Source organism: Rhinoraja longicauda, chromosome 12, assembly GCF_053455715.1.
Source record: "Rhinoraja longicauda isolate Sanriku21f chromosome 12, sRhiLon1.1, whole genome shotgun sequence".
Classification (NCBI taxonomy): Eukaryota; Metazoa; Chordata; class Chondrichthyes; order Rajiformes; family Arhynchobatidae; genus Rhinoraja; species Rhinoraja longicauda.
In genome coordinates, this window is record NC_135964.1 from 46,155,690 (window position 1) to 46,180,534 (window position 24,845).

The following is a 24,845-nucleotide window of genomic DNA, read 5'->3' on the forward strand; positions in this document are numbered from 1 at the left end:
ACAGGACCCTGAAAACTGTAACGTCCAGGTTCAGGAACAGGTTCTTCCTGACAGCCATCAGGCTATTAAACACTACAACCTCAAATAAGCTCTGAACTACAATAAACTATAATAATAATAATTATTATTATTGTTGTTGTTGTTGTTATTATTATTATAATATTATTATTATTATTATTATTGTACTACTATTGTTTGTTTGTTGAGTATGTGTGTGTATGTATATATATATAGTGATATCATGAGAGGTAGAGTCATAGGGGGGAGATACATTTCCTCCCGGTGGATGCAACAAGGACTACAAACCATCATGGCTGCCAGCAAAAGACTACAAAACCCATAGTCAGCAGGACTGCCTGCCCTACTGACACTGATTGCTGCTGACACTGATTGCTGCTGACACTTATTGCTGCCCAGCTGAACCAGATGAGCTGATTGCCTCAGTGAGAGAGCTAAAAGGGAAGGGCGGCACGGTAGCGCAGCGGTAGAGTTGCTGCTTTACAGCGAATGCAGCGCCGGAGACTCAGGTTCGATCCTGACTACGGGTGCTGCACTGTAAGGAGTTTGTACGTTCTCCCCGTGACCTGCGTGGGTTTTCTCCGAGATCTTCGGTTTCCTCCCACACTCCAAAGACGTACAGGTATGTAGGTTAATTGGCTGGGTAAATGTAAAAATTGTCCCTAGTGGGTGTAGGATAGTGTTAATGTACGGGGATTGCTGGGCGGCACGGACTTGGAGGGCCGAAAAGGCCTGTTTCCGGCTGTATATATATGATATGATATGAAGCAGTGTATTTAAAGGGAGAGACAACGACTGGAGCAGAGAGGACGAGAAGCAGTGTTTGAGTTATATTTTGTAAGAAGGCAGCAAGCCACAGTTTTGATTCAACTACCTGTTTTGGTTTTGTGTACCTGTCTGCAAACAATTAAGTTTACCTGTTTTTGGAAAAGACTAAATATATGGAATTTAAGTTTGAAAACAAGAACTTTTCTGTCTTCATTTCCGGCACCCACACCTCCCAACCTTCAAGAGAAAAGTTCCCGACCTCTCAAGACATCACAATATATATATATATGCATGCGTGTGTGTGCTTGTGGTTATGTGTATATATACACACTGAACTTTTTTTCTCTCTCGTTTATCATATTGTTTACCATGTACTATGTTTACATAGTCTGTGGTGCTGCAGCAAATAGCAAATATGAATTTCATTGTTCTATCTGGGACACATGACAATAAAACACTTTTGACTCTTGACCTCCCACCAGCCCTGCCCTTTCTGTAGTGCTCTGGACTGAAGAAAGGATGTGAACAGATTGTACATTTTACAACCACTGACCGGAGGCAGATGGTGAACAGAGAGAGGGCTTGTGCTTAGCCATTTGGCTGATGGTCTTTTGTTTCCAATACGCAAGCAGAACTAGTTAGTTTTGTTCAGTTGAGTTTAGTTTGGTTGAGTTTGGTTGAGTTTGTCGTCATGTGTACTGAGGTGCAGTGAGAAGTGTTTGTTGCGTGCTAACCAGTCAGCGGAAAGACAATACATGATTACAATCGAACCACCCACACAGTACAGATACATGTTAAAGGGAATAACGTGAATAGCGTTTAGTCCAAGATAAAGTCCAGGAAAGACAGTTTAAAGATAGTCCGAGAGTCTCTAATGAGGTAGATAGTAGTTCAGGATTGCTTTCTAGTTGTTGGTAGGATGGTTCAGTTGCCTGATAACAGCTGGGAAGGAACTGTCCCTGAATCTGGAGGTGTGCATTTTCACACCTACACCTTTTACCTGATGGGAGAGTGGAGAAGAGGGAGTGACCGGGGTGCGTCTCGTCCTTGATTATGCTGCTGGCCTTGCCGAGCCAGCGTGAGGGATAAAATGGAGTCGATAGAAGGGAGGTTGGTTTGCGTGATGGTCTGGGCTGCGTCCACGATTCTCTGCAATTTCTTGGCGGGCTTGAATGAAGCTGTTCCCAAACCAAGCTGTGATGAATCCTGATAAGATGCGTTCTACAGCACATCTGTTGTCTAACTAGATGAAAAGGCTACTGAAAGCTGCGGGAATAATGATGTCAGAGAGAATATGCTTCCTACCCTGCCACCAACTGGCACCACCAGGACTAGGGTGGGAGGGTGGGGGGCAATGGAGGGGCACCAGGAACCATCTTTCAAAAGGGTGGGGGTGCCTGTGTTGGACCAAAGCATTGGCATTGTGTCACAGGGGTTGAAAACTCCCAGCGCACGGCCATTTTATTTTTAGAAGATGCTTAAGACTTTACTACATTTACATTTACAGAAGATTTAGTGGTCTTAACCTTATTCGCTCGGTACGATCAAGACCAAGATCAATAATTGCTCAGACTTTGAGGAAGGACTTAGGTTGGGACGGAGAAGGCTCACTTGGCAACAATTGTTTAAAATGTTTCCACCTGGGTAAGACCCATGAGAAGCTGAGAAAAAGGTTCTGAACCCGAACCTGGGTCACCGGCTTTGCAATCGCTGTTAGGCAGCAACTCTACCGCTGCGCCACCGTGCTGCCCTCTTGTAGCACTGGAGACCCGGGTTCGATCCCGACTACGGGTGCTGTCTATACGGAGTTTGTACGTTTTCCCCGTGACGTTTCTCCGGGATCTTCAGGTTTCCTCCCACACCCCAAAGACGTGCAGGTTGTAGGTAAATTGGCTTGGTAGTAAGTGTAAAATTGTCCCTAGTGTGTGTAGGATAGCGTTAATGCGCAGGGATCGCTGGGCGGCGCGGACCCGGTGGGCCGAAGGGCCTGTTTCTCTACACTAAACTAAACTAAACTGTCTAAAAGTTTTTTAAACGTTGCAACAGTACCTGCCTCAATTACCTCCTCCGGCAGCTCATTCCGTACACCCATGACCCTTTGTCTGAAAAGGTTACCCCTCAGTTTTCCAATAAAGTTTTTCCCAAAAGGGGGGGGAGGAGGGGGGTGTGAGGGGTTACCCATATGATTGGCAAAACACAAGCCTTTCTCCTTCCACCAACATTCTCCAGTCACTGACACCACAAAGGGGCATCTCTGCAGAAACAAGTTGCATTGAGCAAATAAACTTTCTGGAATTCCCAGAAGGCTGTGCAGGTTGCACTCCCCCATCTGGCTTGCACATGCACTTCGTATTATTCCCCTTGGTAACTCAGCGCTTCCACCCGGCTTCATATAAATTGTCTGTTATATTTCCTTTTGAACTACAGCAGGCCTTTTGAACTCAGTAATATTTCAGAACAAGCTAAATCCAGTCTGAATGAATTTCCTCAGACTTTTTCTGAAGTTTCAATTAATTTCTTTTGGTGCAGTGGTCTCTCGATAGTCTGAAGGCCACATTTTGAGACAGAAATGTAGCGCCCGGCTTTTTTAAGGTCTTTTGTTACTTATCCTCAACATTTTTCTTTCCGCCAGCACTTCTCTTCCTTACACGGGGCAGGATTAACCCGTACAGGAATGTGAAGTCAGCCAGGATTCTGTGCCCCGTTTGCTCTACATTTGCCCCTGTTGAAGGGTCATATCCATGGATCCAGTTCAGGAGTTTATTCAGCCCATCGAACCTGTGACACCGGTCGTTTCCCGAGAGTCTTTCCTTTAGACTTTAGAGATACAGCGCGGAAACAGGCACTTCGACCCACTGAGTCCGCGCCAATCAAAAGGAATTTGGGCAGGAGAAGTAGAGGGGAGAAATCGGTGGCAGTCTAGGTGTGCCGCAGGGGAGAGAAGGGAAGTCATAGTTTAGTTTAGTTTAGAGATACGGCATGGAAACAGGCCCTTCGGCCCACCGGGTCCGCGCCGACCAGCGATCCCTGCACATTAACACAATTCTACACCCACTAGGGACAATTTCTACAAGCCAAGCCAGTTAACCAAATTTACCAAGCCAATTAACCAACAAACTGAAGATCTCGGAGAAAACCCACGCAGATAATGTACAAACTCCGTACAGACAGCACCCGTAGTCAGGATCAAACCCGGGTCTCCGGTGCTGCATTCGCTGTAAGGCAGCAACTCTACCGCTGCGCCACCGTGACGACTAAATAGAGTCATACAGCCTGGAGTCAGACACCACGGCCTGCAGGGGGGAGCTCGGAAGCTGCCGAGCTTGGCCTCGAAGACCGGAGAGTCGAGGGGGAGGAGGGTGCCGCTGGCGAGGTCAAACACGAGGAGTGGGCTGGTAGCAGAGGGTCCTTCAAAGTCTGCTGCAGGAGACACCCCCGGGACACAGAGATGGTCGGGCGAAGAGAGGGACGTCACCCTGAGGCCTCAATGGTGGTCAGGCAAGGAGAGGGGTGTCTGTTTGTGGCCCGAGCCGGTCGAGGGCGACGCAGGAGGCCCTGCAGCAGTCTAGGGCTCGCCTGGGTCGGGAGCTGCTCCAGTACATCGAGCGCATGGACCAGACTTTGGACTTCGTGCATGTGTGATCTATGCAAAATAATTTCACTGTGCAATGCACACGTGACAGTAAAGCACGATTGAACCATTGAACCCTCTGTGTAAGGGCAAAATCAAACTCAATCTCACATTTTCCACATAACATCAGATGGTTTGTCAGTACATATAGTTGGGATTTCTTATCTGACCTATGGAACAGTGAATCTATTCTCTGTAGGTCTAGCCCATTTGAAAACAGAACTTCTTCAAACTGGGTCTTCTCCTTTGCCAGAGAGAGGCCACACGCAAACCAGCGAAAACGCACCTCATATTCCGCTTGGGTAGCTTACAACCCAGCAGTATGAACAATGGGTGGCATGGTGGCGCAGCAGTAGAGTTGCTGCCTTACAGCGCCAGAGACCCGGGTTCGATCCTGCTTGTCTGTACGGTGTTTGTACATTCTCCTCTTGACCTGCATGGATTTTCTCCGGGATCTCCAGTTTCCTCCCACACTCCAAAGATGTACACGTTTGTAGGCTAATTGGCTTGGTATAATTGTAAATTGTCCCTAGTGTGTGTAGTAGGATGATGTTAATGTTCGGGGATCGCCGGTTTGGCGCGGACTCGGTGGGTCGAAGGGCCTGTTTCTCTAAACTAAGCTGAAATAAACTATGTCGTCTCTTTCATTCCTCATTGTTCAAGTTGCTGAACGAGGCTGTGAGATCAGTACGCTCTCCACTGTACTCCTGTAGAAGCTCGATAAGAGTATTCATTGAATCGACCGAACCTGCTCAATCTCCCAAGGCAGAAGGATTGATGAGCTTTCTTTGTGATTGCATCAATATTCTGGGCCCAGAACAAATCTTCCGAGATGTGCTGACTTAGGATCTGGAGGTTCTTCGCTCTCTCCACCACAGTCCCAAGACAGGATCGTGGTTCCTCGATTTTCTCCTCCTAAAGTCAGCTCCTACAATCAATTCCTTTCTCGTACTAACGTCGAGAGCAAGATTGCTATTCTAACACCTTTCAATCTCCCTCCTCTACTTGACTCTTGCTTACCTGTCATTTGTCCAACGGTGGTATCCTCAGTGAATTAACAATTTGGATCAGCATGTACTTGGCATACTTGGTAAGGTTTTATGAATGACCCTAAAAATGGTGGTACAGAAGACAGAGAGGAAGGTGTTCTAAGATTACAACAGGATTTAAACATACTATGAAATTGGGACAATGAGTAGCAGATGGAATTTAACTCAGACCAGTTTGAATTGTTGCTCTTGAGAGTGTTGGACAAGAAGTACATAGTTCCATGAAAGTGGTGACATGGATAAACCGGGTGGTGAAGAAGGCATTTGGCACACTTGTCTTCACCATGCAAGGGACAGAGAGACTTCATATTGCACTGCAGAAGATGTAGAACTCACTGTATTTGGAGCAGTGTGCAAACCTGCTCGCCTGACTGTTGGAAGGATGTTTATTAGGCTGGAAAGGGCACAACGCGGCATATTGGTGCAGCTGGCAGAACTGCTGCCTCACAGCGCCAGACACCCAGGTTCGATTCTGACCTTGGATGCTGCAAGTGTGTGTAGTTTGTACGTTCCCCATGTGACCGCGTGGGTTTCCTCTGCGTGCTCCGTTTTCCTCCCATATTACAAAGAGGTCAGGTTTGTAGATTAATCGGTCTCTGTAAATCGCCCCTGGAGCATAAAGAGTGGATGCAAAAGTGGGATAACAGTAGTAATCGATGGTTGGCGTGGATTCTATGGGAGGAAGGGCCTGTTTCCATGCTGTATCTCGAAAACTACAAAAATCTCGAAAACTCTAAATTAAAAATGCGACACAGAGGTAGAGTTGCTACCTTACAGCGCCAGAGACTCGGGTTCGATCCTGACTACGGGTGCTGTCTGTACAGAGTTTGTACGTCGATCATGTGAGTTTTCCCCTCGTGTTCCGGTTTCCTCCCACACTCCAATGACGTACATGTTTGTAAGTTAATTGGCTTTGGTAAAAAAATGATCAATTCTCCCTCGTGTGTAGGATAGGGTTAGTGTAAGGGTATTGCTGGTTGGCGTGGACTCGGTGAGAGAAGAGCCTGTCTCGACCCGAAACGTCACCCATTCCTTCTCTCCCGAGATGCTGCCTGACCCGCTGAGTTACTCCAGTATTTTGTGTCTACCTTCGATTTAAACCAGCACCTGCCCGTTTTTTTTTTCTACACCGTTTTCCACGCTGTATCTCTAAACTCTAAAAACTCCAAAAGATTCACAAGGATGTTACCGGGCCTGGAGGGCATGACTTATAAGGAGATGCTGGGGCTTTTTTTCACTGGATCATGATACTGAGTGGCAAGCTCATACGAAATACAAGAGTTATATGAAATCATGAGGGGCATGATACAGTGAACGGGACATTGATAGGAAAGGTTTAGAGGAATATGGGCCATGCACAGATAAATGGGACTGGCTCAAGCAGGCAACTCGGACTGCATGGACAAGTTTAATTTAGAGATACAGCGTGGAAAGGGACCCTTCGGCCCATCGAGTCCACGCCGACCAACCAACGATCACCCATACACTAGTTCCATCGGACACACCAGGGACAAACTTTCAGGGTCCAATTATCTACAAACCTGCACGTCCTTGGAATGTGGGAGGAAACCGAAGCACCCGGAGAAAACCCATGCAGTCACAGGGAGAACGTAAAAACTTTGTACAGACCGCACCGGTGGTCAGGATTGAACCCAGGTCTTAGATGCTGTGAGGCAGCAACTCTGCCACTGCACCACTGTGTCGACAAGGTGAGTCCTGTGCTGTGTAACTCTATGAGAATCAACAAAGTGCTTTTTAACTGTTCACAGCACCCATTAGCAGACTGCAGGCTCCCAAAACAACAGTGAGATTGGTTAAGGCTGAAGGTGTCCCCTCCAGAAATAGTCCATCTGATGCTTTCAAGTCTGTAGCTAGCACCAGGAAGCCCTGCTGACTCAGAATGTAGAGTTCAACCCAGGAGATACAGTTAGTACAACATTGATAGCAATGTTCAGACATCCCAGAGAAATTGTGTAGGAAGGAAAAGGGGTTGGAGAGGCTAGATGCGGGAAGATTGTTCCCGATGTTGGAGTCCAGAACCAGGGGTCACAGCTTAAGGATAAGGGGGAAGTCTTTTAGGACCGAGATGAGAAAACATTTCTTCACACAGAGAGTGGTGAGTTTGTGGAATTCTCTGCCACAGAAGGTAGTTGAGGCCAGTTCATTGGCTATATTTAAGAGGGAGTTAGATGTGGCCCTTGTGGCTAAAGGGATCAGGGGGTATGGAGAGAAGGCAGGTACAGGTTACTGAGCTGGATGATCAGCCATGATCATATTGAATGGCGGTGCAGGCTCGAAGGGCCGAATGGCCTACTCCTGCACCTATTTTCTATGTTTCTATGAAATGCAGATGTTAGTTTACACCAAAAATAGACACAAAATGCTAGAGTAACTCAGCGGGTCGGGCAGCATCTCTGAAGCTGCTGATGATAATGAGATGATGAGATGCAGCCTGACCACTGAGTTACTCCAGCATTTTGTGTCTCTCGTAAAGTATTGCCGACACAAACCATCTAAGGACGTGCGTTCCCTCCTTCACTGAGTCTTCACAGAAGATTCACTGATAGCTTCCTCTCCTCTTGCTATCAATTTATTTCCAGTGATGCAATAGACAATAGACAATAGACAGTAGGCCATTCGGCTCGAGCCCGCACCGCCATTCAATGTGATCACAGCTGATCATCCACAATCAGTACCCCGTTCCTGCCCTCTCCCCATACCCCCTGAATCCGCTATCATTAAGAGCTGTATCTGACTCTCTCTTGAAAGCATCCAGAGAATTGGCCTCCGCTGCCTTCTGAGGCAGAGAATTCCACAGATTTACAACTCTCTTGAGTGAAAAAGTTTTTCCTCGTCTCTGTTCTAAATGGCTTACCCCTTATTCTTAAACTGTGGCCCCTGGTTCTGGACTCCCCCAACATTGGCAATATTCCATCCTCCCCACCTTTTGCACCAAACGAATGTTTCATCAGTTTTTGGAATCAGTTTCCTGACTTAAAACAGCTTTTGCAGAAAAAAAGTGGGAGTGGGAGGATGAGATAATATTCTGTTCAGCCACTGGCAGTTTAAAGGCGAGGATGTGCTCTGCGGAAGCAATTCCAATACAGAGTATTTCCTCCCAAATACTTCAAACAGAAAGAATCCCATATACTAAACATATTGTTTATTGGTGCTAGGCTGCACCATTGTGGATATACAATGATCTTAGTTTAGTTTAGTTTAGAAATACAGGCCCTTCGGCTAACCGAGTCCACACCGGCACATTAACACAATGCCTACACACACTGGGGGCAATTTACACTTATACCAAGTATACAAACCCAAGCCAATTAACTTACAAACCTTGTATACACTGGAATTTAGAAGGATGAGAGGAGATCTTATCGAAACGCATAAGATTATTAAGGGGTTGGACACGTTAGAGGCAAGAAACATGTTCCTAATGTTGGGGGAGTCCAGAACAAGGGGCCACAGTTTAAGAATAAGGGGTAGGCCCTTATTGGTAGCACCAATGGCGGTGCTGGCTCGAATGGCCGAATGGCCTCCTCCTGCATCTTTGTACGTCTTTGGAGTGTGGGGGGAAACCAAAGATCTCAGAGAAAACCCAAACGGTCACGGGGAGAACGTATAAAACTCGGTACAGACAGCACCCGTGGTCGGGATCGAACCCGGGTATCCGGTGCTACAAGCGCTGCAAGGCAGCAACTCTACCACTGCACCACCGTGCCTCACCAAATCTAAGCAAAGTGGAAATTCTCATACAGGTTTAATCATCAGTCCAGTGTTCATGCAGACATAGAATCATCCCTCTGTTGTTGCTGGATGCCTGCCCCGAAGCAGCTAGTTTTAAAATTCATTCTGATAAATGACCTGTGCCCCCAAGCATCTTTACCCTTTACAATCATCAAGGGAGCAGCAGTAAATTTTTAGCATTTTATTTCTCATATCCAGCCGTTTTATCTTTCATCATCAAATAACTTGCGTGGGTACAGCTGTGTAATCATTTGATGGCCCACGGAAGATTTTTGGTTTAATCAACAGCAGATCCAAGTCTGAAAGTTAACAAGGTCAAATCTTTCAGAATTGTAAACGTCGGTGATTTTTTTCTCAAATTTTGGGAAAGGTGACAGTGGTCTCACCCTTTCTCTCACCACTCTTGAAAATAACAGGCAAATGACCTTTAAAAAGCACTAGGACAGGTACCTGGATAGTACATGGAGCTTTGAGGAGGGTGCACAGGAGTTTTACCAGAATGCTGCATGAATTAGAGGGTTTCAGCTACAAGGTTGGGTAGACTTGGATTGTTTTCTCAGGAACGTTAGAGTTTAAGGGGATTTTTAGGGAGTAGTAGGTAGAAAATCAGAACCTTTTCGCAGGGTGGAAATGTCCAACTGTTGAGGGGGGAAATATAATTGGAGACGTGCAGGGTAAGTTTTTTTTACACAGAGGGTGGTGTGGGCTTAGAACGCATTGCCATGGGTGGTAGTGGAGGAAGGTATGATAGTGGCGTTTAAGAAGCTTTTAGACAGACACATGGATTTGCAGGGAATGGAGGAATACTATGTGCAGGTAGATGAGGTCAGTTCAGCTGTGTATTATGTTCGGCACATTGTGGTCCGATGGGGCAATTCCTGTGCTGTACAGTTTTATATCCTATGAAAAGTTCAGAGGGATATGAATGAAATGCAGGCAAATGGAATTAGCTTAGAGTCACAGAGTCATAGTTTGATACAGTGTGGAAACAGGCCCTTCAGCCCAATTCGCCCCACACCGGCCAAAATGTAGGTCCTTGGAGGAAACCGAAGATCTCGGAGAAAACCCACACAGGTCACGGGGAGAACGTACAAACTCCGTACAGACAGCACCCGTAGTCGGGATCGAACCCGGGTCTCCGGCGCTGCATTCGCTGTAAGGCAGCAACTCTACCGCTGCGCCACCGTGCCTCTCTTTAGCTTAGATGGGGAATATTAGCCGGCATGGATGAGTTGGGCCGAAGGGCCTGTATCCGTTCTGTATGACTCCATGACCTACAAGAGAAACTAAGGCACCTGTTTTGCTGCATATCTTAACAATTGCCCAACATAAAGAACCACTTCGCAAAATGATCAGTTTAGATTTTGGGGCTTAAGATTACTGCTATGAAAAAAAAACTTTACAGAAAAAAAATAAAAGTAATCAAGCTGACGGCGTCTACAGTACTTGCCACGGTTTATTAAAATACTTCAAATCACTGTTGAACAAAAACTGCTGTGATTAATTATTTCTATTTAATAAAACATCGTTAAATCTAGGTAACAACTCCTTCTGGAAACCACTCAGGCATTCATTTACAAACTAATTAGAAAATGTTAGGCTCATGTGTACAGGTTGCTTTGGATCTTGTTTGCATCAACTAACCGTTGTAATATTTCCGCACTTCGTGTCGTAACCTGCAAAGAAACAAAGAAACTATTCAAAAATATTTCTAAGTGTCAAGGGTTTCTAACCTCTAAGGATTCACGGGCTGGAAATTGTAGTGTCGAGTTGGGACGGAGGGGGGACAGACAGGGTGAAGGGGAGAGGAAATAGTTATCATTCCACACTGGCTGTAAAATTACGGCTGTATTATATCCCATAGGTTCCAATTCGCCAACATTCCTGTCCTCGCATCAAAACTGTAGGTCAAGCAGCATATACATCTTGTCTTATACATAGAATGATGGCTGGTGGAAGCAAAAACGATAGTGGCGTTTAAGAGGCCATGGATATGCAAGGAATAGAAGGATATGGATCATGTGCAGACAGAGATTAGTTTAACTTGACATCATGTTCAGCACAGACACCGTGGGCTGAAGGCCCTTGTTCCTGTGCTGTTATCTTCTATATTACCTCATCAAGTAGATCACATCACTGCTTTAAATCTAATGCCAAGGTAATTGGTTTTCAATTCGTATATAACGTACACACAAATGTTACCTTTCCCGACTCATGCCCTTTAATGTACACTTCAACAGCATAAAATACTGCAACCATATCTCCACATACTGGTTGGAGCAGATACGATAGTGGCATTTATAAGACCTTTGGATAGGCACATGGATATGCAGGGAATGGAGGGATATGGCTTATGTGCAGGTGGACAAGCGATGGTCTTGGCATCATGACGGGCATTGACATTGTGGGCCGAAGGGCCTGTTCCTGTACTGTTCTATGTTCTATAACTATGAAGGGTGAATTGTCCTTACCTTTACAAAAGGTTTCAAGCTCCTACTTGCAAGCACTGGCTTGAAGGCTTCTGCTGTCAACGTGTCTAGTGCTGCAACGTCACTGTAGCAGTGATAGAGCACAGCAGGTATCTGTTGAATCTGACAGTGGGTCAGAACTGGGAACAAAGAAGAAGAAAACACAACTTTCAGTTCTTGATCTTCCCCACACCAACCCTCCAGAATCCTCAAAAGGCAACTGGGTGCATCCAAATGGCAAACGAGCCATGTGCGACATTTTTACTCGGGTCTGAATTAATCTGGTTGATCCCTTTTAGTTAGTTAGTTAGTTTAGTTTAGTTAGATTATTGTCACGTGTACCGAGGTACAGTGAAAGGCTTTTGTTGCGCGCTAACCGGTCAGCGGAAAGACAATACATGATTATAATCAAGTGTACAGATCATAGTTAAAGTGAGAAATGTTGCTGTAGGAGAAGAGATTTTAAAAGTGTGGAGGGATTGTAATGTGTGATGACAGGCCAGCTTCTGCGACTAACACACAAAGAGTCGTCTGGGTTCGCCGGCATCTTGGATTTAGGGCGGCAGCGAGGTTCTCATTATAGGCTTCAGTGCCACTCACTGCTGGGATCATCCACAAGAAATGGCCGCTTGGTTGTGGGAATGAGAGCTGCTCATGAGTCCAAACCCCACGAGTTACTGTTTAGGAAGGGGCACCGAAGATGGACACAAAATGCTGCAGTGACTCAGCGGGTCAGGCAGTGTCTCTGCACATTCAGAGTCTGATGAAGGGTTTTGACCCGAAACGTCACCCGTTTATTTTTCTCTAGAGATGCTGCACTGAGTTACTGCTCTTTTGTTTCCCATGAGTTACTGCTCTTCGTGTGAGAAGGCATGGGAAAGACAACACCAAAGTCAGGCCAAGGCATTGGCTAGGCCGACCCTGCAACGCTGCCAGGACAATAGACCTTCATGACCAGGTCAAAATCCTTGCACTTACAACAACTGGGATTTGAAAATGGCACCAAACTGGCGATTCTGTATACTGTCTCAGTGTACGACTGCTATACACTCGTACTGTTTCTGAGACGCTTATCTAATATATTATTGCATTCAGAAAGTATTCAGACCCCTTCACTTTTTCCACATTTTGTTATGTTACAGCCTTATTGTAAAATGGATTAAATTCATTTTTTTAATCATCAATCTACACACAATACCCCATAATAAAAAAGCGAAAACAGGTGTTTAGAATTTTTTGCAAAGTAATTAAAACGAAATAACTGAAATATCACATTTACATAAGTATTCAGACCCTTTACTCAGTACTTTGTTGAGGCACCTTTGGCAGCGATTACAGCCTCAAGTCTTCTTGGGTAGGACTTGGCACACCTGTATTTGGGTGATTTCTCCCATTCTTCTCTGCAGATCCTCTTAAGCTCGGTCAGGTTAGATGGGGAGCGTCGATACACAGCTATTTTCAGGTCCCTCCAGAGATGTTCGATCAGGTTCAAGTCCAGGTTCTGGCTGGGCCAGTCAAGGACATTCACAGACTTGTCACGAAGCCACTCCTGAGTTGTCTTGGCTGTATGCTTAGGGTCGTTGTCCTGTTGGAAGGTGAACCTCCGCCCCAGTCTGAGGTCCAGAATGCTCTGAAGCAGGTTTTCATCAAGGATCTCTCTGTACTTTGCTCCGTTCATCTTTCCCTCGATCCTGACTAGTCTCCCAGTTTCTGACGCTGAAAAACATCCCCACGGCATGATTCTGCCACCACCATGCTTCACCGTAGGTATGGTATAGGCCAGGTGATGAGCAGTGTCTGGTTTCCTCCAGACGTGACGCTTGGCATACAGGTCAGAGTTTAATCTTGGTTTCATCAGACCAGAGAATCTTGTTTCTCAGGGTCTGAGAGTCTTTTAGGTGCCTTTTGGCAAACTCCAAGCTGGTTGTCATGTGCCTTTTACTGAGGAGTGGCTTCTTTCTGGCCACTCTACCATAAAGGCCTGATTGGTGGAGTGCTGTAGATACAGTTGTCCTTCTGGAAGGTTCTCCCATCTTCACAGAGGAATTCTGGAGCTCTGTCAGAGTGACCATCGGGTTCTTGGTCACCTCCCTGACCAAGACCCTTCTCCCTGGATTGCTCAGTTTGGCCGGGCAGCCAGCTCTATGAAGACTCCTGGTGGTTCCAAAGGTCTTTCATATAAGAACGACGGAGGCCACTGTGCTCTTCGGGACCTGCAATGCTGCAGAAATTGTTTTATAACCTTCCCCAGATCTGTGTCTCGACACAATCCTGTCTCGGAGGTCTACGGACAATTCCTTTGTCTTCATGGCTTGGTTTTTGCTCTGACATGCACTGTCAACTGTGGGACCTTATATAGACAGGTGTGTGCCTTTCTAAATCATGTCCAATCAATTTAATTTACCACTGGTGGACTCCAATCAAGTTGTAGAAACATCTCAAGGATAATCAATGGAAACAGGATGAACTTAAGCTCAATTTTGAGTGTCATAGCAAAGGGTCTGAATACTTATGTAAATGTGATTTTTCAGTTATTTATTTTTAATTACTTTGCAAAAATTTCTAAACACCTGTTTTCGCTTCTTCATTCTGGGGTATTGTGTGTAGATTGATGATAAAAAAAATTTTTTTTAATCAATTTTAAAATAAGGCTGGTACGTAACAAGATGTTGAAAAGGTGAAGGGGTCTGAATACTTTCTGAATGCACTGTATATATGTATAGTGTAGGAAGGAACTACAGAAGCTGGTTTAAACCGAAGAGGTGAAAGATTCACTGGGAACCTGAGGGGCAACTTTTTCACACAGTAAGGATGTTGTAAATGGAACGAGTTGCCAGAGGAAGTGGTTGAGGCAAATACAATAACAACATTTAAAAGACACCTGGAAAGGTATCTGGATAGGAAAGGTTTAGAGGGATAGGGGTCAAGCATGGGGAAATGGAACTAGCGTATATGGGCATCTTAGTCATTATGGGCAAGTTGAGCCAAAGGGCCTATGACTCCATGTGCTGCCCTATGACTCCATGCGCTGCCCTATGACTCCATGCGCTGCCCTATGACTCCATGCGCTGCCCTATGACTCCATGCGCTGCCCTATGACTCCATGCGCTGCCCTATGACTCCATGAGAAACTTCTTGAGCCAGAGGGTGGTGATTTTGTGGAATTCATTGCCAAGTCACTGGGATTTTTTAAAGCAGAAATCAACAGTCTTAATCAGTAAGGGCGTCAAAGGTTACAGGGAGAAGGCAGGAAAATCGGGTTGAGAGGGAAAAATATGTGGAGCAGACTGGATAAGCTGAATGACCTAATTCTGCACCAATGTCTTATGGAGTATTAGTTGTTTATATAAACATCATGTCAGGGGAAGGAAAAGTAAAAGAAAATTCAATCAAAAACGGGAAAATCTCTACTGGTTCAATGTAAGGAATACCAGTTTGCGGTGGCACAGCGGTGGAGTTGCTGCCTTACAGCGCCAGAGACCCATGTTCAATCCTGTCTAAGGGAGCTTGTCTGTGCGGAGTTTGCACGTTCTCCCGTGACCTGCGTGGGTTTTCTCCGAGATCTTCGGTTTCCTCCCAAACTCCAAAGACGTACAGGTTTACAGGTTGATTGACTTGGTATAAATGTAAATTGTCCCTAGTGTGTGTAGGATAGTGTTAGTGTGCGGGGATTGCTGGTTGGCGCCCACTCAGCAGGCCGAAGAGCCTGTTTCTGCGCTGTATCTCCAAACTAAACAGTCTTTGCTGTCTTACGTGCCGCGATGGCATGATAAAGGGTTTCGTTATCACTGGAGCGAAGAACCACCCTGGCACATTGACGGAAAGAAATACTGTCGGCAGTCGTCAATAGTTTGATCCTCTGCCTGCCCTTTGCTACAGAACACATACCTGCTGCAGGTAACCCCGAGATGACATTGGGCTGCTCCAGTAACTCGCACTGGGGAAGCTCCTGCAGTGTATTTGTCTTCAGTGCTCGAAGGAAAGGGACAGGGATGCTGGGAATGGACCGGGATGATTTATATTCAGTCACGGAAGAGCTCGACAGGACTATGACATTTAGGTTCCTTTTCTGGATATTTTCAAAAACCTGCAATGCAAAGAAAAGTCGTTAACATTGTTAAATATGCCTTCCCCTTGGTTGCAGAATACAAGTGCAACCTCAGACAAGGGTCGCTCCCACCGGTTGACAGGTTTGGTCCACTTTATTGTTGACCGGACTTGACAGGAATACAAGAGGTTGAAAAGGACACTATTGCCACAATCTAGCGCTGGAGAGGGTCCAGAGGAGGTTTACAAGAATGATCCCAGGAATAGACAATAGACAATAGACAATAGGTGCAGGAGGAGGCCAATCGGCCCTTCGAGCCAGCACCACCATTGAATGTGATAATGGCTGATCATTCTCAATCGGTACCCCGTTCCTGCCTTCTCCCCATACCTCCTGACTCCGCTATCCTTAAGAGCTCTATCTAGCTCTCTCTTGAATGCATTCAGAGAATTGGCCTCCACTGCCTTTTGAGGCAGAGAATTCCACAGATTCACAACTCTCTGACTGAAAAAGTTCTTCCTCATCTCAATTCTAAATGGCCTACCCCTTATTCTTAAACTGTGGCCCCTTGTTCTGGACTCCCCCAACATTGGGAACATGTTTCCTGCCTCTAACGTGTCCAACCCCTTAATAATCTTATACGTTTCGATAAGATCTCCTCTCATCCTTCTAAATTCCAGTGTAATTGGGTTAACGTATGTTGAGTGTTTGAAGGCACTGGGCCTGCACTCGCTGGAGTTTAGAAGGATGAGTGAGCACCTCATTTAAACTTACCGAATAGTGAAAGGCCTGGATAGAATGAATGTGGGGAGGATGTTCCCACTCGTGGGAGAGTGTAGGACCAGTGGCCGTTATCTCACAATAAAATGACGTACCTCTAGAATGGAGATGAGGAGGAATTTCTTTAGTCAGAGGGTGGTGAATCTGTGGAATTCATTGTCACAGACCGCTGTGGAGGCCAAGTCGATGGATATTTCTATGGCGGAGATTGACAGATTCTTGATTAGTAAAGGTGTTGGGGGTTATGGGGAGAAGGCAGGAGAATGGGGTTGAGAGGGCTATATCAACCATGATTGAATGGCGGAGTAGACATGATGGGCCGAATGGCCTATTTCTGCTCCTATCACTTATGAACTTACGAACTAAAAGTACGCGCTCTCCTGCCTTTGCATATTGAGCCACAATCCTCATTATAGAGGTGTGGCAGTATAATGCTATTAATTTATAGTTGTGGGCATCCAGGAAATGCTGGCTTTTACTACCATCTAAATGCCTGGATGATAGGAAAGTCTTACAACTGGGTGGAAGATACTGGGCATCGACAAGTACACAGAGGCTGAAAGCCAGAGAAGTGGCAGGGTTCCTCTCTTACCTACATCAGTAAAGACCAATTGGGTTCGCAAAGCAATCCATTGTCTGTGTGATCATTTTTCTAACATAGAAACATAGACATAGAAAATACGTGCAGGAGTAGGCCATTCGGCCCTTCGAGCCTGCACCGCCATTCAATATGATCATGGCGGATCATCCAACTCAGTATCCCATACCTGCCTTCTCTCCATACCCCCTGATCCCTTTAGCCACAAGGGCCACATCTAACTCCCTCTTAAATATAGCCAATGAACTGGCCTCAACTACCTTCTGTGGCAGAGAATTCCACAGATTCACCACTCTCTGTGTGAAAAGAAACTTTCTCATCTCGGTCCTAAAAGACTTCCCCCTTATCCTTAAACTGTGACCCCTTGTTCTGGACTTCCCCAACATCGGGAACAATCTTCCTGCATCTAGCCTGTCCAACCCCTTAAGAATTTTGTAAGTTTCTATAAGATCCCCCCTCAATCTTCTAAATTCCAGCGAGTACAAGCCGAGTCTATCCAGTCTTTCTTCATATGAAAGTCCTGCCATCCCATAATCTTTCCTTCTTTCAGATTCCTTTCAAGTGGTGCTCAAGTCCTCAGCTGCTCACAGCTGGATCTGAACACACCTTCTCCGGTTCTAAGACGGCTAATCCAGTACGGTAATCGCTGAAAGTCAACGTCTTTACATCCATGGGAGCGGCGCAGCTGGTAGAGCTGCTGCTTCACAGTGCCAGAGACCCAGCTTCAAACCTGACCTCGGCTGCTGTCTGTGTGGAGTTTGCACGTTCTCCCTGTGACCGGATGGGTTTCCTCCCGCATCCCAAAGACGTGAAGGTCTGTAAGTTAATTGGCCCTCTGTGAAATCGCCCCTGGTGTGTAGGGAGTGGATGAGAAAGTGGGATAACATAGAATGACTATGAATGGTCAGTGTGGACTCGGTGGGCTTGTTTCCATGCTACATCTCCAAACCAAAATAAATCTGGGCAAAGAGAATATTTTTACATGACGAGATAACCACTGGCCCTGAACCCACTAACGGCACTCAAGAGCTACAAGGCAACACAGACTGAGGAGACTGGTGGAAGAGCACCTACCTTCTCAGCCCAGTGGAAGAGCTGATCCTCGGCTATGTAGCAGGTACAGTGGCAGCTCAAAATCTGCAGTCACACAAAGAGAGTGGATCAGGCCAAACCCAGCACATGAGGGGAAACAACGTCCATTACAGGTGCTCCTCAGCTTCCGATGGGGCTCCGTTCCGAGAAACACATCGGAAACCGAAATGCATTGTAATGCACGCAATCACGTGGCCGGAGGCGAGCGGCGGAGGCTCGCTACGGGTCGCTGCCGTTTGCACCATCACAAAGTCGAAACATCGTAAGCCGGGGGGGGGCACCTGTACTACAAAGCGTTTAACACATCAAAGGGTCCTGCACCACTTTGCTACTAATGAAGCATCTTTCGTGGCGTGTTATTGCTGTATCTGTGTGAAAATGTACAACATGACCACAACACAGTGGCGCAGCTGGTAGATCTGCTGCCTCACAAGGCCAGAGATCTGGGTTCGATCCTGACTGCGGGTGCTGTCTGTACGGAGTTTGTACGTTCTCCCTGTGACCCCGTGGGGTTTCTCCGGGTGCTCCAGTTTCCTCCCACACTCAAGGATGTACGGGTTTGTAGGTTAATTGGCTGTGTGTAGGATAGTGCTAGAGTACGGGGTGATCGCTGATCGGTGCGGACTCGGTGGGCCGAAAGGGCCTGTTTCCACGCTGTGTCTCTAAAGTCTAACGCCTGGGAATGAACGAAAGCTCAAGAGATTCCAATGATCTACTCCTCACTCTGTTCCTTGCACTCAAACATAAAGCAACTCACAGTTGGGTCGGATGTCAGTCGATAGAGCAGGCACGATGAATCTGCAGAAAACTGCTTCTCCGAGGTAAGTTGTCTCTGGACTCGTTCATTGCACAATGTAACAGCTCCAACAACTTCCCAACTCCCACAGCACTGTACGAAGGAGTTCAGAAACCCTGTTAAACAAACACAAAGACTACACGATCAACAATGTCATGACAATAAAAGCCCAATAATCCAGCAGGCTCAGGTCCTTGCGCCTCCTGGCTGAGGAGGTTTGCGAGGACGATCCCAGGAATGATTGGGTTAACGTATGAGTATTGAGCAGTTGAGAGTATTGAGTATTGGACCCCATATCTGAGGCCTTAGGAGAGAGGGTCCAGAGGAGATTTATGAGAGTAACCGATGAGGAGCGTTTGACAGCACTGGGCTTTTAATCACTGGAGTTTAGAAAGATATGGGGAGATCTCATTGAAACCTACCGAATAGTGAAAGGCCTTGATCGAGTGGATGTGGAGAGGATCTTTCCAGTCAAGGGAGGCTAGGACCAGAGAACACAGCCTCAGAATAAAAAGATGTATCTTTACAATGGAGATGAGGAGCATCTATATCGCTCCAAACCTGTCCTATCCATGTACCTGTCTAACCACTTCTTAAATGTTGGGATAGTCCCTGCCTCAACTACCTCCCAGTCTACTCAACCTCTGCCTATAGCTTAGAACCTCTAGTCCTGGCAACATCCTCGTAAATCTTCTCCGTACCTTTCCAGCTTGACAACATCTTTCCAATAACACGGTGCCCAGAACTGAACACAATACCCTAAATGTGGCCTCACCAACGTTCTGATACAACTGCAACGTGACCTCCCAACTTCTATACTCAATACTCTGGCTGACGAGGGCCAACGTGCCAAACGCCTTTTTGACCGCCCGATCTACCTGCGACTCCAACCTCAAGGAACTATGCACCTGCACTCCTAGATCCCTCTGATCTATAACACTAACCAGAGCCCGACAATTCACTGTGTGGGTCCTGCCCAAAATGCAACACCTCACATTTTTCTGCCACTTTTCACTGGGTCCCAGTGAATTGAGAGTGAGCCGAGGAATCAGGGCCCAGCGAGTTGAAAAGGAGTGTGGCAAACATTATCTGGTCTCCCAGGGTCAGGTAATGGTCCATCCACATGGTCAAATCATGGATTATTGTGACCGTGATTATTTTACTGTGATTCCACAATTGCCTGGCATTGAATTATTGGTACACAACAAAGTTAATCAGGAGATGGAAATCACTAACTCCATGTCTGGGTTTTAATCAGCCGTAGTGTGTTCCAGACATCTAATCTACCTCATTGGAGACCTTTGAACTATCTTGAATTGGACTTTACCAGACTTCAATGTTATCTCGTGCACTGAACATTAGTTTTAGTTTAGCCTTACAGATACAGCGAGGAAACAGTCCCTTCGGCCCACCGTGCCCACGCCGACAAGTGATACTAGTTCTATCGTACACAGCGTGAACCTCAGCTTTCAGCGACCAAAGTTTAATTCTTCAAGTGACATCCCTTCACTGTGCACCATCAATTGCTTATTTTGATCCATCTTCAGCAGCCTCGGTATTAAGGTCGTCAACCTGCAATATTAACTCCGTTCCCCTCTTCGCAGATGCTGCCTGACCCGTTGGGTATTTCCAGCATGTTATCTGATGTGCAATCATGTTTGGCTTTGGGAAGAATGGGCGTTGGAGGCGTCGAGAGAGTGGTGAGGAGCACGGACATCAAACGGACAGCAACATGGTGGGCGGCACTGCGAGGATGGCACGGTGGCGCAGCGGTAGAGTTGCTGCCTTACAGCGCCAGAGACCCGGGTTCCATCCTGACTACGGGTGCTCGTCTGTACGGAGTTTGTACGGTTTTCCCCGTGACCTGCGTGGGTTTCCTCCGAGATCTTCGGTTTCCTCCCACACTCCAAAGACGTACAGGGCTTGTAGATTAATTGGCTTGGTATAAATGTCATAGATTGCCCCCAGTGTAGGATAGTGTTAATGTGCGGGGATCGCTGGTCGGGGAGGATTCGATGGGCCAAAGGGCCTGTTTCTGCACTGCATCTCTAAACTAAACTAAAAACTAAAACACCTCCTTCACTCACCTGCAGCATTCTCTCCAACGGCGATGAGCAATGTGGAGCAGGGGATACTCAGGGTGGCCGAGTGGTCCTTCGATGATCTGCTCTCTGAGCTCCACTGGATGGTAACATCTCTGATGGGGGAGACATGAGATTCAGCTAAAGACATTCATGACCCGAGCACAAAATGGAAAAACAACCGGGGCACGCTGCGTATATCAGTTCCAATGAACTTCAAGAACATAAACAGAAACTGCTAGGTTGCTCAAATCATTGAGTAAGATCACGACTGACCTTGGTCAAATTCCTAGAAAACTTAATTCATCTTTGACCAAAGATGTGGCTACCTTAGTTTAGTTTAGATGCAGCGCGGAAGCAGGCCCTTCAGCCCATCGAGTCCGTGCCAACCAGCAACCACCCCATACACTAGCACCATCCTGCACACCAGGGACAATTTATCATTCTTACTGAAGCTAATTAACCTACAAACCTGTACGTCTTTGGAATGTGGGAGGAAACCGGAGCACCCGGAGAAAGCCCACGTGGTAATACAAGAGAACATACAAACTCTGTACAGACAGCACCCGTATCATATCATCATCATCATATATATACAGCCGGAAACAGGCCTTTTCGGCCCTCCAAGTCCGTGCCGCCCAGCGATCCCCGTACATTAACACTATCCTAGGGACAATTTTTACATTTACCCAGCCAATTAACCTACATACCTGTACGTCTTTGGAGTGTGGGAGGAAACCGAAGATCTCGGAGAAAACCCACGCAGGTCACGGGGAGAACGTACAAACTCCTTACAGTGCAGCACCCGTAGTCAGGATCGAACCCAGGTCTCGAGCACGATCGGTCTCTGCAGACCACTTAATCCCAGCAGACCTGGAAATAATCCTACTGGACGCATCTCAATCCCTGTGGACCAAGAGTTAATCCCAGCACAAGTAAATGTAGACACAAGTAACTGTCAAAGAAGGATCCTGTCCCAAAACATCACCTACTCGTGTTCTCCACAGTTGCTGTCTGACCCACTGAGCTTACAGCACTTTGTGCCTTTTTTTGTTTAACGAAGCAGGCAGGCAGGGTCCATCCTAACAAACTAGGAGTTAATTCCCACAGGCCTGGTCCATCAGGCCAGCAGCATAATCAAGGGCGAGTCTCACCCCGGTCACTCCCTCTTCTCCCCTCTCCCATCAGACAAGAGGTACAGAAGTGTGAAAACGCACACCTCCAGATTCAGGGACAGTTTCTTCCCGGCTGTTATTAGGCAATTGAACCATCCTATCACCAACTAGTGAGCAGTCCTGAACTACTGTAATCTACCTCATTGGAGACCCTTGGACTATCGTTAATCGAACTTTGCTGGACTTTATCTTGCATTAAACGTTATTCTCTTCATCAAGTGTCTGTACACTGCGGACGGCTCAATTGGAATCATGTGTGTTGTCTTTCCGCTGACTGGTTAGAAAGCAACAAAAAATCTTTGCACCTCAACACACGTGACAATAAACAAAACTAAACTTAAACAGACCACTTACACTCAGCAGAGCCAAATCAACCTCTGCAGCCTACACGATCCTAACAGTTCTCAGTCTAATGTGCAGGAAGGAACTGCAGATGTGAAGGAAAATAACTGCAGATGCTGGTTCAAATTGAAGGTAGACACAAAATTCTGGAGTAACTCAGCGGGTCAGGCAGCATCTCAGGAGAGAGGGAATGGGTGACGTTTCAGGACAAGACCCTTCTTCAGACTCTGAAGAAGGGTCTCGACCCGAGACATCACCCATTCCTGCTCCCCCGAGATGCTGCCTGACCCACTGAGTTACTCCAGCATTTTGTGTCTACAAGGAACTACAGATGCTGGCTTATTCCAAAGTTGGACACAAAGTGCCGGAGTAACTCAGCTTGTCAGGCAGCATCTCTGGAGAAAAAGGATGGGTGACATTTCGGATCAGATTAATCTCAGCAGGGCTGGGATATTCCCAGTAGATCAGGAGTCAAACCCAGTTGGTGTGGGTCAATCGCTATTGACCATGGGCAAACTCCAGCAGCCCTCCATCTACCTCAATAGACATGGGGAAAATAAACCATCAAACCCGTGAGTGCCAACAGCTCCAGACCGATCCCAGGGTCTCGACCCGAAACGTCACCCATTCCTTCTCTCCAGAGATGCTGCCTGTCCCGCTGAGTTACTCCAGCATTTTCTGTCCATCTTCGATTTAAACCAGCATCTGCAGTTCTTTCCTACACAGGAGTCAAACCGAGTCGGTAGGCAGACCATGAGTTAACAACCCCAGCAACCCTGCATCTACCTCAATAGACCAGGAGGGGAAAGCATCAAACTAGTGAATCCCAACAGCTCCAGGCTGATCCCAGCAGGGCAGGGATATTTCCAGTAGATCAGGTGATAAAGTATCCCTACAGACCATGAGTTAACCCCAGCAGCCCTGCATACCTCAATAGACCACAGAAAAACACCTTCAAACCAAGCAATCCCAACAGACCAGGCAATCCCAGCAGCATCAGGCCAATCCCAGCAAACCAGGGTCAATACCGGCAGACCAAGGTCAACCCCAGCAGGGCATGGTCAATCCCAACAGCCCAGGGTCAATCCCAACAGACCAGGGTCAATGTCAACAGGGCAGGGTCAACCCCAGCAGACCAGGGTCAATCCCAACAGACCAGGGTGAACCCTGACAGGGCAGGGTCAACCCCAGCAGGGCAGGGTCAAGGCCAACAGACCAGGATCAACGCCAGCAGACCAGGGTCAACCCCAGCAGGGCAGGGTCAACCCCAGCAGGGCAGGGCCAACCACAGCAGACCAGAATCAGTCCACCAGACCTCGGTCAACCCCAGCAGGGCAGGGTCAACCCCAGCAGACCAGGGTCAACCACAGCAGACCAGGGTCAGTCCCATCAGACCAGGGTCAATACCACCGGACCAGGGTCAACCCCAGTGGACATGGGTCAATACCAGCAGACCAGGGTCAACTCCAGCAGACCAGGGTCAATACCAGCAGACCAGGGTCAAGACTAGCAGACCTCGGTCAACCCCAGCAGGGCAGGGTCAACCACAGCAGACCAGGGTCAACCACAGCAGACCAAGGTCAGTCCCATCAGACCAGGGTCAATACCACCGGACCAGGGTGAACCCCAGTGGACCAGGGTCAACCCCAGCAGACCAGGGTCAACACCAGCAGACCAGGGTCAATACCAGCAGACCAGGGTCAATCCCAGCAGATCAGAGTCAGTCCACCAGACCAGGGTCAACCCCAGCAGACCAGGGTCAACACCAGCAGACCAGGATCAATACCGGCAGACCAGGGTCAATCCCAGCAGGGCAGAGTCAGTCCCACCAGACCAGAGTCAATCCCAGCAGGCAGGGTCAAGACTAGCAGACCAGGGTCAAGACTAACAGACCAGGGTCAACCCCAGCAGACCAGGGTCAACACCAGCAGACCAGGGTCAATCCCAGCAGACCAGGATCAACGCCAAGGGGCCTCTGGTCAGACCCCACCTCACCCCAGCAGCGGCCCAGCAGCGGCCCGGCCCTGCCTCGGCCAACACACCCCAACACCCGGCCCGCAGCCTCACCTGCGCCCCGCCAACTCCCTTCTGATCTCCTCATCCTCCTCGTCCTCCTCGTCCACCGCCCGGGAGAAAACAGAGACGACCTCCCCGAAAAACGTGGCCATTTGCCGGCTTGGTTCCGCCTCTGCCTCCCAGGCAACGAAACTCCGGCGGCCTCCCGGCCGGGAGGGGGCGCGTGTGAG

At 47.4% G+C, this 24,845-nt stretch overlaps 1 protein-coding gene across 1 annotated transcript; it reads right to left on the reverse strand.

Moving 5' to 3' along the window:
- Positions 1-10,714: 10,714 nt before the first annotated feature.
- Positions 10,715-24,828, reverse strand: psmg1 (proteasome (prosome, macropain) assembly chaperone 1). The gene is made up of 7 exons (XM_078408787.1): positions 24,667-24,828; positions 21,089-21,198; positions 18,963-19,117; positions 18,188-18,250; positions 15,576-15,774; positions 11,691-11,827; positions 10,715-10,895 (listed from the first exon to the last, which is right to left on the reverse strand). Exons 1-7 carry the CDS (start codon positions 24,765-24,767, stop codon positions 10,821-10,823), a joined length of 840 nt encoding a protein of 279 aa, XP_078264913.1. The 5' UTR covers positions 24,768-24,828; the 3' UTR covers positions 10,715-10,820.
- Between the last annotated feature and the right edge of the window lie 17 nt (positions 24,829-24,845).

Excerpts from the sequence above, each read along its gene's own strand:
- psmg1 (XM_078408787.1), bottom strand. The coding sequence starts at position 24,767 with ATGGCCACGTTTTTCGGGGAGGTCGTCTCTGTTTTCTCCCGGGCGGTG. Across the intron at positions 21,199-24,666 it reads AGGGAGTTGGCGGGGCGCAG|AGATGTTACCATCCAGTGGA; the intron begins GTGAGGCTGCGG and ends CTCCCCCATCAG. Across the intron at positions 10,896-11,690 it reads GCTTGAAACCTTTTGTAAAG|GTTACGACACGAAGTGCGGA; the intron begins GTAAGGACAATT and ends GTTTCTTTGCAG.